Here is a 13,774-nt window from a genome sequence, read left to right as displayed (position 1 = left end):
AGCACATCCTGAGTGATGAGAAGACAATGGTCCATGTATGCATAGTCTGCCACCTGGCATTGCCTGGAGGAAAGGCTTGGCAGAGCGATTTGACAGGATTAGGGTCTTGACACCTTGCTTGAGGGATTATGGAGGACAGGGGAGGTGTCATGGGGTCCTAGAAAAATTGAGCAAATTGGCACGTTGATTTTCTATGAATTTTATAGATTTTAGTCCCTTTTGACATTGACAATTGGAAATAAATGGATATATTGTAGCGAAGAAGAAGGTGAAGAAGACATGCCCCCCCCAATTCCATATCGCAGGGGACCAGTGTTTTTATATCTAGCAATTGTCTCTCAAGACAGGCAGATGCCAACAACCTATAAGCAAACATGTCCAAAATTCTGTGCATGTTCTTCTCCGCTTTTCTTCTTTTTCTCCTCTGGGGTCTTGTGTTCAGCCATCAGCCTCAGGGGAAATGGACAAACTCTCCACCAAAGGACACATCCGGAACCCGCCTCAGAACCCCTTGAGAAAGCAAGATTCCGGAGCTCAATGGCTCCCCCTTCTTCCAATTCTCTCCTGCCTGAAAGACTCGCTCCTCCTTCGGCAGCGAGCCCACAATGTTCGCAGAACCGCGCCTTCCCCGTCGCCCCGGAACCAAAATGCGCGGGGACTCGTTGCCTGGACGGACGGCCTTGAAGCGAAGGACAACGCATCTCACGCACGCACGCACGCACGCACGCTGTACGCTCTAGGAGGAAGAGACAGACACCGGGAGCCAATCGGAAAGCGCCGGGAGCGCCGGCCAATCGCAGGCGGGAAGAGGCGGGGCGGAGCGGAGAGATCCCGGCGAGGCTGAAGCGGCGAGATGTCGGAGAGGAAAGTGTTAAATGTGAGTGGAAGGGGGGAGGGGGGCTGTGACGTCAGCGGTCAGTTCTGGGGTCTCCCTCACAGGGTGGTTGTGAAGATGAAAAGATGAGGGGACCCCAAAGTGAGGCTTGGCTGGGGGGGGATCCCGGGGCCCCGAGGGGGGGGAGGGGAAGGGGTCGAGGTCTGCCCCCCAGGAGAGAGGGAGCCAGGACAGAATCGGGCCCTGGGGAGGGAGGGGGGACTGGACCTGGGGGTCCCTTCCAACTCTGGGATTCCCGTGGCCCCTTGGTTCTCAGACTTGATCCCTTCCGGAAGTCCATTCCAAAACCAAAGCGTTCCAGAACCAAGGCGCGCTTTCCCCGCCCCTGTTCCCCTTCTCCCATTGATCCATAAAAGGAAAGCAATAACCAATATACTGTACAATAAAGAAGACAGCATTGTATATGATAAAAATGGGGGGGGGGATTCTTACCTGCACTGATGATGGTCATTGTTTGCATGGGGGGCTTTTATCCATTTCCGCAGTCACACAGTCAATCAATCAATCAATGAGGAGCTGAACTGGGTGCCACACAGTCACAAAAACAAATGAACCAAAAAAGCCACAAAAACACAAAATAAACAGCAAAAACAAAAGCCCCAAACTTAATCCATTCCAGAAGTCTGTTTGACTTCCAAAATGTTCAAAAACCAAGGCGCAGCGTCTGATTGGCACGGGCGCCCCTGAAACAATAGCCAACAGCCGCAGCAGACGTTAGGCTTCCAAAAAACGTTCGAAAACCGGAACACTTCCCAAGGCATTTGGGAACCAACGTACCACTGCATATGGTTCTGTGTTATTGGGTAGAGAGACAAGTAGATAAAAGGCTCCTGTGTGGCTGGAGGGATGAAGAGGAGAGGTGGGGGGCATTGGGAAACAGCGGGGCTGGCAATCAGTTAATGGGGAGCCCCTGGTTGGGGTGGGGGAGAGAAACTACCTCGCAGGACTGGGGCACTTTGATTGATTGATTGATTGATTGATTGATTTGAATCTGGGTTGCTACTTCGCTGGCTTTTCTGTGCTCATAAACCCAAGTTCAAAGCTTAGGAAAGACCCTCTTTGAGACCCTGATGAGCCAGCCAGACAATGCCGGGTTATTCATTTGTATTTTATTTTATTTATAAAATATATTCAACTTGACTGTAAGAACAAACAAGCCTCAAAGTGGTTTACAAACAACAAAAATGCACACAAAAATGTGCAAAAGTTAAAAGACTAAAACAGATTCAGATAGCCTCCACTTTCTCTATGTCCTTATAGCATTTACATCTCATTTCCCTAAGAGATCTGGTTCTTCCAACCCCCATCCTATATCATTTATTACTGCTTTTACATCACTCCTTTCCTCCAAGGAGCTCAAGCTGGCATACTGATTTGCCCCCTCCTTCCCTCCCTCCCCATGTTATCTCCTGAGGAAGATTAGGCTGTTGGCATCAGCACTGTGTTACCAGCACAGAAATGACCTCTCCAAGGAAAAAGCGTAGGCTGTGAGTCTGGAGGTCCTGGGCTGGGTCCAGAGGAGAGCAGAGCAAGACGCTTGGCTGCAGGAGTTGCTGGAAGGAGGAGTACAAGGCACAATCCACGTGTCTTAGGCACTTGTGAATTTGTGTAGGGATTACTCCTGAGCCTTTTCTTCTGAAGATGCCCCACAAGGCAGCAGAAGTTTAGAACCAGGATTTTTCTTCTCCCAGATGGGCTCCCTTCCAGCAACTCCTGCAGCCCAGCTGCTGCCCAATGTCTTGCTCTGCTTTCCTTTGGGCCACATCAGCCAGGCAGAGAGGGGGTCTTGTCATCTGGAGCGCCCAGGACCTCCAGACCCACAGCCCAGGCTTGTGCCCCGGGGAGATCACCTGGGTGCTGCTGAGGCAGCAAAAACAATGCAGGAGGCAGCAGTTGCAAGTCAGCAGACTTCAGCCACAGCAGGCGCTGTGATTCTCCAGCAGTTTGACTTCACCCCTGGAGGCACAATCTATGATCTCTCAAGACAGACGGATGTCAACACATGTGACATCAGGTGCGAGGCAGGTAGAGAGATGGTTTTTAATATACAGCCAGGAGCCTTGAAGTGCGCTCCCAGTTGGCAAGGGAAATCTGGCTTCCTCAACTCCCTTGCTCCTCCAACACCAGTGTTGGTGCTTTTGAAGACACCGCGTGGTCAACTGGTGAGCAGCTTTCTCAAGCAGACCCAAAGGGTTCACCACTCCTTGCTGCAAGAGAGAACAAAGAGCCCAAGTTCACTGCGTCACAGGAGCAAATTTCAGCCAGTCTCTCCAGGGCTGGGAAATTGGGATAGACAAAGAAATAAGGAGCTTGAAAAGCAAATTGACCAGAGAAGCTTGCGGAATAGAGAATTGGCCGGCCCTGTCTCATTTGGGATGGAGGTTGTGCTAAGTTGCTTAGTAGGTGTTTTTGTGCTACTGGAAAACAGATGTGGTTTTGTGACCACCAGCTCCTGGGCGCTGCCAAAGCCTGCATGAGAACGATCTGCTCTTTCATCTGACCCATCTTTTTTCCTTGTGTCCTAGAAATACTACCCTCCAGACTTTGATCCATCTAAGATCCCCAAGCTTAAACTTCCAAAGGACAGGCAGTATGTGGTCCGACTGATGGCACCTTTCAACATGCGGTAAGGAAGAATGTTGCGCAAGACCCTTTTCCCCCGCCCCTGAGAATTTTTGGGCCTTATTGGCTCAGTTACATCGCCAGAGCTTTCTGTGTGAAATGATTTAGTTGTGTGGAACCTAAAAAGATTTCATTTGAGATATAATAACGAAGAATAAAGAACCAGATGTGAACATGAGAATTGAGATTACAGTTTCTGGTCTAATAATAATAATAATAATTAACAATAATAATTGATTACTTATACCCCACTCATCTGGCCAGGCCTCCCCAGCCACTCTGGGTGGCTTCCAACAGGATATTAAAAACACAATAAAACATCAGACATTAAAAACTTTGCTAAACAGGGAAGTAATACAGGGATATAATACTCACAGCAATCTGTGCAGATTTACATTTTCTTGTACCTTATTACATCAATATACACACAGTACTGCATTTTTCAGTGAAAACATTGCCAGGCTCTCTTCTTTCCTTTACTCTTACCATACTTGTATGTTTAACCATATTTACAATATCCTAGTCTTAGTTATCTATTCCTCCAAAGCTGGCATTCTTAATTTTTTTGCCCCCAATATTAAGTAATAGTCATCCTAGCATCTTGTTCTCATACTGGCCACCCAGAGGCCCCAATGGGAGTCATTGATATAAGAAGAAGCAACTGTTTAAACTCTCTAGGTGCAAGACCTGTGGCGAGTACATCTACAAAGGAAAGAAGTTCAACGCCCGGAAGGAGACGGTCCAGAATGAGTCTTACCTGGGGCTTCCCATCTTCCGGTTTTATATCAAATGCACCCGCTGCCTGGCAGAAATCACCTTCAAGGTACGAGCTGTCTTCATCCTTCTTTTTCCCCAGTGCAGCTGAAAAACAAATAATGGAAAGACACCATTTGATGCATCAATGCAATAGCAAATTGGAAACGCCGGTCAGTGGGAAAGCATTCTGCACCAACTGCAGGTTCTGGGTCAAGCACAAGGGAACCCCCAAATTGAGTGGCATTGCAGTGATCCAGCCTTGAGGTGACCAGCGCATGATGGAGAAGAAAGTCCTTGTCCTTGAGGTGTGTTGATCATGCATTTCTTAGCACAGGGTAATTACAGGTATCTCCCCACATATGCAGAGGTTACATTCTGGGCTCCTGCAGATAAGCAAACACCCTCTAAACACCCTCTCTGCTGCTCTCTTTCCAATCTGGACCAAAAATACTGTATCCAGAAATTGTGGATAATTAGAATTGAAGCTCTGGGGCCTGCAGGAGGCAGGGAGGCTGAGCGGTTTAAACAAAGCCCCACTGTGTTTCCAGACTTTTTGTGGCTTCCTCCACCCTCACTGACATTCTCCTCAGGCTCTGGGGAGGGTCTCCTTGCAAGCCACATGGACTCTCCAGCGCTCTCCTGCCATTTCCAGCTTTGAATCAAATTATTTATTTCCCTGTACTGCTTGTATATGCAGTTGCGTGTGAGTTAATCGCGCATAAGTGGAAGGACACCTGTAGAGCCAAGAGAATTGGCTTTGTGATTCTGCCTCCCTGCTATGCATCCTAAATAAATTGGCAGGGTTTGATTATTTGTGTTCCTTTAGCTAAGCATGGCTCAAGACAGCTTGGGCAAATAAAGTTTTTTGTTTAGTAAGAACGTAACAAGAGTCCTGCTGGGTCAGACCCCAAAGGTTCCTCATCTAGTCCAGCATCTTTCTTTCCCCAGTGGACAAACAGATGAGGGCTTGAAGGCCAGAGCCTCTCCTGCTGCGAAGAACGAAGCAGCAGCTGCGGGTTCAGCCTTAGCCCAGCATGCTGTCCTCACAGTGGCCAGCCGTGCGCTCACGGTGCGCTCCCTGACTAGCAGTCGTGTGCAGGCCAGGAGCAACTCGGCCTATGGGTCTCCCACTGAAATAGCTCCCTCTTGCTTCCTGTGTCCCCGTCAGACAGACCCCGAGAACACAGACTACGCCATGGAGCACGGGGCCACGCGGAACTTCCAGGCCGAGAAGCTACTGGAGGAAGAGGAGAAGCGCCTGCAGAAAGAGAGAGAGGATGAAGAGCTGAACAACCCAATGAAGGTATTTTCCACCAGCTCCCACGAGGGAAACCTTCCCTTTCATTTAAGCTCCTCTTCATTAATTTCTGTAGGTTGCTTTGAGTTAATTTGGTTAAACTAGTTAGTTTAATTGAGTGAGTGTAAGAATAACAAAGTAACAAAAACATATGTTCCTGCTTTACCCCGAAGGTTTTGGAGAACAGGACCAAGGACTCCAAGCTGGAGATGGAAGTTCTGGAGAACCTCCAGGAGCTGAAGGAGCTGAACCAGCGCCAGGCCCACGTGGACTTTGAGTCCATGCTGCAGCAGTACAAAGACTATGAGGAGCAGCAGAAAGAGCGGGAGCTGGAGGAGGACGAGCAGGAGACAAAGTGAGAGCCAGGGCTGCCTCACATACACCAAAACTTGTGTGTGTGTGTTTTCTATTGCTGACTAGGGGCTGCTACCCCCACTTGCTTTGCTTGCCTAACCCTCTCCTTCCCCTTAGAGCTTGCCAGAAGCATGATGATGTTTGTTTATACCCTGCCCATTGGCTGGGTTTCCCCAGTCACTCTGGACGGCTTACAGCATATATAAAAGCTTAGTAAAACTGTCCCACCCCCACCCCCGCTTATCATTTCCCCTGCCAGGCCTGCCCCCAGGTTGGAGCTGCAGATGAGAAGGGCAGGGAGAACTGCAAAAAGCTTAAACCTTCTCATGCCACCCTGGCCATCTTGCCATCTCTTCTGGCAGTCTTGTTCCTTCCTGTGCTCCTCCTCCTGATGGAACAGCTCTTCTTCCTAATTTGCTGGGTGGCAGCAGCAGCAGGATCAGGTCCCTGAGCTGGCCTGGGAGGAGGGAGGTGGCTAACAGTAGCACCAGCCAGTTGTGTTGCTGGTCAGCTAGACAAACTGGATCCTGGAGGCAGGGGTCCTGGCGCTGGGATGAGAAGCCAATGGAGTTTGTGGACAGCTGCAGCCCATCTGCAGTTGGCCTGGGCTTCCTATGCACTGCTTCCTGTCACACTGTTGGTCAGGGTTTCCCAGACTTGGATCTCCAGCTGCTTTTGGACTGCGATTCCCATAATCCCAGACCACTGGTCCTGCTGACTAGGGATGATGGGAGTTGAGACCCAAGTTTGGAAAGCCCTGCTGTAGCTCATCGTGCCACCTGCCTGTGGCCAACTAGCTAGCAGCATGACTACATTTTTACATGTTTATTACACAGTAAAATTTAGAATTGCTTTCCACCCCCTACTCCCTGAACCCTGGTTTCCTTTGACAAAATCTTTCCCTTAGAGCAGCTAGTAGCAATCTGAAATTTTTGGGCACAATGAGCTAACCTGCTACATTCCTGTGTTCTGCCTGCTTGTATGTCACCCTGCCAGAACTATGCTGGAACAAGCTCAGAGCAGGAGGCTGCTACAAGACTCTGATTCAGAGGACGAGGACTCTGCTTCACGTCCTGCTAAGCCGTTTGCAAAAGCGAAGCCTACAGACATCCTGCAAGAGGTATTGTGCGGAGAAGACTGTCCCACCACAGACTGGTGCATCCCTGAGAGGCCAGCTGCCTTGAGAGACGTACCCCCACCCCACCCCCTGAGCCCCAGGTCATTGGTCTTGTCTCAATTGCATTGCTAGTGATGAGTTCAAACTTGGCACCTCTGCCTGCCCACACCATGCAAAAGGGAATTCCCCTCCCAATCTCGGGCATCACCTTGATTTTAGGGTGTGTTTACAGCAGCAGGAGGAAAACAGCTAGATCATGACTGTTGAGGCCAGAATAGTGTGGATTGCTGAACAATAGCTACATCTTTATGCGTGGTCTGGAGGCTCCATCTGGTGGAAAACACTGCAGCTGGAGTGTTGATGGGGACAGACTCAGGTGCTCAAAAGCTTGCACTGGCTGCCCCTTCGCTACCAGGCCAGGTGGAAGGTTCCTGTATTAATTTACACGGCCTTTAACAATTTGAGTCAATAATAATAATAATAATTAATAATAATTAATTTATACCCTGCCCATCTTGCTGGGTTTCCCCAGCCACTCTGGGCGACTTCCAACCGAATATTAAAAACAATACAGAATCAAACATTAAAAACTTCCCTAAACAGGGCTGCCTTCAGTTGTCTTTTAAAAGTAAAATAGTTGCTTATTGCCTTGACATCTGATGGGAGGGTGTTCCACAGGGCAGGCACCACTACTGAGAAGGCCCTCTGCCTGGTTCCTTGTAACCTCACTTCTTGCAATGAGGGAATCGCCAGAAGGCCCTTGGCGCTGGACCTCAGTGTTTGGGCTGGACGATGGGGGTGGAGATGCTCCTTCAGGTATTCCAGACCGAGGCCGTTTAGGGCTTTCAAGGTCAGCACCAACACTTTGAATTGTGCTCGGGAATGTCCTGGGGTTTCCCAGTGCCTCCAGGTGCGCCTCATCAGACTGTGTTAGTGGTCTCCCTTGACACAGATGCTTGGCTTGGATCCGCCAGGAGCCCAGGAGCCCATAAGCACATAAAAAGACACAAGGAGGATCCGAGCTCAAGAGCACTCTCCTCTCTTGCCGTTTCCAGCAGTGGGATCTGTATTTGGGGCCCAATCTTACGGGAACTTCCAGTTGAGGTTTTTGAACTTCCAGCACTTACTGAAGGCTTTTCATTCCATCAGGAACTTCAGTCACATTCAGATTTTATAGTTTTCATTTTTGATCTTACTGCATTGGGCATCTGGTCCAGTGCTTAGAGGCAGTTGTGACAAAACAGTATTGAATTGTCGAAAGAAATAAATGAACTCCCATCATTGGCTGTGCTTGCTGGGGGTGTTGGGGAGTTGTAGTACAGTGATACCTGGCAGAGTAGAGGGTCCCCTTCACCTGGCGCATTCAGTTATTCTCTGGGTGGAAGAAAACAAAGATGACTTACTATTCATGCATCATTTTAAAGTTTATATTTGTGCCAACCACAGTTGCAGAGTTGAGCAGATAGGTTGCGGGAGTTGTTAGCCTTTTAACCCCCAGCGTGCAACACAAAATCTTATTGTTCTCCCCTGTCCCATCCCGCCCCCCGGCCTCATCTCAGGACTCGGAGCCTCAAGCAAAGAAGCTGAAGGTGGAAAGCTGGGAGAGGAGCATCGGGAAACTCTCAAGCAAGGTCAAACTGTCTGGGCTGGTGACTGCCAAGAGGAAGCCAGTTAGTAGTGCAACCAATGGAGCAGGCAGTGGAGATGCACCACCAGGCGCAGGTAACGGAGGGGGTGGAGAGTTATAAGTATTTCTCTCTCTCTCTCTCTCTCTCTCTCTCTCTCTCTCTCTCTCTCTCTCTCTCACACACACACACACACACACACACACACACACAAATAGCCATGTCAACTAGTTCCTTTATTAGGCTGACCAAAGTGTTACAAAATAGTGGGCAAGGTTTTCGAGTTCTCTTTCATCAGACTTGATGGTAAACTAAGCCAGGTTCTAGGGCGTAGGGTGGGAATAATTGGCTGGTGTCAAAAACCTAAGACCCTGCATTTCATCAGTCGTGGGTGGAAGCCGCAGAGGCTCAGATAAGCTTCTGTTAGCTGCTTCACAGGTTTTACATTGCCCCAAGGACTAATGGGCTGACTTCCCCCATGGGGATGATGATAATAATAATAGTAACTTTATTCTTTGTACCCCACCCACCTGACTGGGTTGCCCCAGCCACTCAAGGCAGCTTCCAACAAATATAAAAGGATAACAAAACATCAAACATTAAAAACTTCCCAATGCAGGGTTGCCTTCAGATGTCTTCTAAAAGTCCTTTAGTTGTTTGTCTCCTTGACATCTGATGGTAGGGTGTTCCACAGGGCGGGCACCACTACCAAGATGGCCCTCTGCCTGGTTGCCTGTAACTTCTTTTCTCACAGGGAAGGGAACCCCCAGAAGACCCTCGGAGGCTGAACAATGAGGGTGGAGATGCTCCTTCAGGTATACAGGGCCAAAGCCATTTAGGGCTTTAAAGGTCAGCACCAACACTTTGAATTGTGCTTGGAAATGTACTGGGATCAATGTAGATCCTTAAGGACTGGTGTTATATGATCCCATCAGCTGCTCCCAGTCACCAGTCTAGCAGCTGCTTTCTGGATTAGTTGTAGTTTCCGTGTTGCCTTCCAAGGTAGCCCCACGTAGAGCGCGTGGCAGTAGTCTTACATGGCTTTCCAGGTAAGAATGCCAGCGCCTGCTAGATCAGGCCAGTGGCCCATTAGTCCAGCCTCATGTTCTCCCAGTGGCCCCCCAGATTCCCAAAGGGAAATCCGCAAGGAGGATTTGAGCTCCAGTGTCGTGTCCCCAGCTCTGGTTTCCAGCAACTGGTATTCAGAAGCATTGCTGCCTCTGACTCTGGAAGTGGAGGAGAGTCTGTGTGGCTGGTAGCCGTTGAGAGTCATAAATTAGTCTAAGCCTCTTTTAGAGCCACCCAACTTGGTAGCCCTCACTGCCGTCTTGTGCCATCTAGCTCTGCGCTGCGCCAAGAAGCTCTTCCTTCAGCTGTCCTGAATCTTCCAGTCTTCAGCTTCATTGGATGTCCATTGGATGTTTCAATATTACGAGAGAGGGGGGGAAATGTGTCTACCTTTTTTGTGAACCTACCAAGTCCCAGACGCTGCAGCCTTTCCTTCCAGGAGAGTTACTCCATCTCCATTATATATTTGGTGGCCCTTTTCAGAAGCTTTTCAAATTCTACAACCTCCTTTCTGAGGATACCGGAACTGTACACAGCATTCCCAAGGTGGTCGCACCATAGATTTGATAATGGCCTCATGATGCTGGCAGTTCTTGTTTCCCGTTGCTGAACTGCAGCTCCCACCATCCCTGAGTGTTGAGCATGCTGGCTGTTGGAGCTGCTGGAAGTTGAGTCCAGCAGCATCTGGAGAATCCCCATCCCTGATCTGGAATATACTTTGAGGCCTCTGCCTCCCCAGCTTGTGCAAAACGTCCAACCTTTGCTTCTGTTTTGGCTGTTTCCAGGTGCTGGGAGTGCAAGCAGCCCCTCTGGGGGGGCCTCTCTGGCCTCTGTCCCCAACGCAGGAGCTTCCTCCCTCAGCCTTCTGGGAGCCTATTCTGACAGCGAGGACAGCAAGAGCGACTGAGCGCCACAGGAGAGTGACACCCCCAGGCTTCACACGATACTTCCCTGGTAGTTGGTCTCCCTACACGGTGGTATCTCGTCCACCCGCACACCAAACCACCTGCAGATGTTTTTTCCTCTGTGGAATCTTTTTCCCCACCAGCTGCAACATTTGCCTTGGGCTTCTCCTCCCGATGTGACTTGGGCATCCGCTAACAGGTCTCCTTTCTGCCGCCACCAGACCGTGAGTCAGACCAGACAGCCTCCCCCAGGATTCCTGTGGTGGTTTGGTACAGAGAAAGCAAAGCTTGAAGGGCCCTCTGCAGAGCCAGCCCCTGGAGAGTGCTGAAGCCCCAGGCCAGGCCAGGGAAGTTCCCTCTCTGGTCTTCTCTGCAGCCCTCCCTTACCAGACCACTCGGTGCAGCTGGTTCCTTCCAGAGGAGCAGGTCCCCGAATGCAAGGGGGCCGGCTAGTGAACAGCCAAGGTGGGGGAAAATTGGACCTCCACGACCCCAACCAGCACAAGACGTCCCACCCACCCCAAGAAGGGGGGGGGGCATTGCTCTGTTTGTTGAAGATCCTCCAAGTTGACAGAGCCACGTTCCATCCCCTGCTCTCTAATGGACATTTTCAAAAACCAGAAGCCTAGCACTGTGTGTGGGTGTCATCCATCCACCATTTTGAATTTGGCAATGAAAGAAGAACAGCCTGTTGTCATCCCCACAAACACAAATAGATGTCTGCCGTTTTGATAACGACTTGGAAGGAAATGGGGGGAGGGGCTTACCAGATGTGTTCATGCTAATCTGTTTGCATGTGGTCAGACGGGACATGAGATTAAGCACACCTTGCGTGCTCAGGTTTTATTCATCTTAAGTAGCAGCTACTCAAGGGTTCTAGGCATTCCAGACTGGGCTGCAGGAGGCAAAGGTTAAGCCCTCCCCCCCCCCTTCCTGAAAACCAAGTTATGTGCTTAACCTCAGGTGGATTGTTTTGTCCTCATCTCCCAAAGTCCTGGGGCTTGTTTAGTAGAATATCCGCCCTTGTCTGCCTGCATCAATCAAGCTGCCATCAGTGTAACTTAATAAAAGATACAGGTGAAAGTGTGTTCTCTTCCCCCTTTATTAGAGGTTACCGCCCACACACTTCTGCTGCGCCTTTCTGCTTGTGTGGTGGTGAGGCATTCTCAAAGTAAAGGAAGGACTGAACTCTGATTAATAAGAATACACACAGAAGCTTGAACCAGCAAGACGCTGGGAAGGGTGCGTATAATAATCTCAGTCTCTATCCCCTGGCCCAAGTCGTTTCATTGAGAAAAGAACTTTATACAGAGTGTTCTAAGAACCAATCAGATTTCTTCTGAGCATTTCAACAAACCCCACTGGGGACAAAGTTAAACTACCAATAGTAATTAAGCATGGGGTAAATAAAACAGAACTACAAAGGAGTGCATTTGGCAACCGCAGGAGGTGATAAACAAGCAATATACATGATAAGAAGGATGGCCAGGAAGACAGCAATCATTATCACCTTCAGGTGAGATCTGTTTCCTGGCCCTAAGATTAACATATCAGAAAAGCTACATCAAAGAAACTGCCCACTGTCTTTGGTGACCCAGGATGTCTTTGATGACCCAGGCAAGACAGACACATATTACACAACGAAATGCGAAAGATCCTGAGTGCCGAGCGGGTGGCGGGGAGGCGACTTCAGGGTCCAAGGTCATTTGGCAGAAGGTAAAAGGATGCGGGTGGTGCTGTGGGTTAAACCACAGGGCCTAGGACTTGCCGATCAGAAGGTCGCGGTTCGAATCCCCACAACGGGGTGAGCTCCCGTTCCTCGGTCCCTGCTTCTGCCAACCTAGCAGTTTGAAAGCACATCAAAGTCAAGTAGATAAATAGGTACCGCTCCGACGGGAAGGTAAACGGCGTTTCCGTGTGCTGCTCTGGTTCACCAGAAGCGGCTTAGTCATGCTGGCCACCTGACCCGGAAGCTGTACGCCGGCTCCCTTGGCCAGTAAAGCGAGATGAGCGCCGCAACCCCAGAGTCGGCCACGACTGGACCTAATGGTCAGGGGTCCCTTTACCTTAAAAGGAAAGGAGGTGGGGGGGGGTTCTGCCCGCTTGAATTGGATCAACCCAATCATGGTTGGAAACCTGTAAGAAGAACCTGAGCACAAGAGCAACTATGGCCCCCTGTGGTTTCCTGCAGTGGGTATTCAGAAGCATCACTGCCTCCAACCAGGGCACAGAGCAGAGCCATCCTGGCTAGTAGCCACTCTCTTCCATGAATTTGTCCAACCCTCTTGTAAGCCCATCCAAGTTGGTGGCCTCCTGTGGGAGGGAGCTCCACAGTTTATGTGCAGTGGGAAGAAGGACTTTCCTATATCTGTCCTGAATCTTCCAGCATTGATCTTCATTGCATGCCTGTGGGCTCCAGTGTCAGGAAAGAGAAACGGACACTTTTCCTGACCTGCTTCCTCCCTGCCAGGCCTTCCCTCCCCTTCTGTCTCCTCTCACTTTCCTTTTCCCCAAAACAAAAAGTCCCAAGCGCTGCAGCGTTTCCTTAAAGGGGATCCCATTAAATGGCAGAGGGGAGAGGAAGGCAGTGATCTTGGCCAGGATGCCTGTAACGCATCACACCTTCCGCCTTGTACAATAAGATGATAATTTTTTAAAAAAGTAGTGTTTGCAAGTAGAGTAATGGCTGTCGCTTCTGTTTTGGTTGTTCCACCTTATACATGAGAAGAAGATCTCTGTCCAAGTGAGCTGCAGCGGAAAGTCTCTTTGGCAGAAGTCCCAGTTGTGGCTTAGCCATAAAGAGCTCCCGTCCGGGGCTGGAAGGAGCAGCCTGTCCGATTCTGCCAACCTTCGATGAACGAGGTCTAGTGTTACCAGAGGGACCAAATCACTTTCTCTGTGCCATGCATAATTTTATACACTCTTAATCTTGTCGCCTCTTCCTCACACCAATGAAATCACAGGGGCCTTTTCTGCTGACCTCATAATGTACTTCTGCCGCAAACAGACATCACTCTCAGTTCCTCTTGCAGCCTGCAGGGGGCATCTTGCAGTGAGAGTTATTTATTTTTAAATGGCAGCTGGAACAAGGCGAATGGTCTGTAGTTCTGAATTGCATCTTCCCCTGATGAGCGG

At 49.7% G+C, this 13,774-nt stretch overlaps 1 protein-coding gene across 1 annotated transcript; it reads left to right on the top strand.

Annotated features, from left to right (window-relative positions):
• The first annotated feature begins 729 nt into the window (after positions 1-729).
• Positions 730-11,722, top strand: YJU2 (YJU2 splicing factor homolog). Its single transcript, XM_083484106.1, has 8 exons — positions 730-877; positions 3,421-3,521; positions 4,196-4,340; positions 5,442-5,576; positions 5,744-5,925; positions 6,921-7,044; positions 8,601-8,763; positions 10,520-11,722. The coding sequence occupies exons 1-8, from the start codon at positions 854-856 to the stop codon at positions 10,639-10,641; spliced, it is 996 nt and encodes a 331-aa protein (XP_083340232.1). The 5' UTR covers positions 730-853; the 3' UTR covers positions 10,642-11,722.
• Positions 11,723-13,774: the final 2,052 nt, after the last annotated feature.

Source organism: Podarcis liolepis, assembly GCF_965112155.1.
Source record: "Podarcis liolepis genome assembly, chromosome: 18".
Taxonomy (NCBI): domain Eukaryota; kingdom Metazoa; phylum Chordata; class Lepidosauria; order Squamata; family Lacertidae; genus Podarcis; species Podarcis liolepis.
The sequence above is the reverse complement of the archived record's forward strand: the minus strand, read 5'-3'. Positions and strand labels throughout refer to the sequence as shown.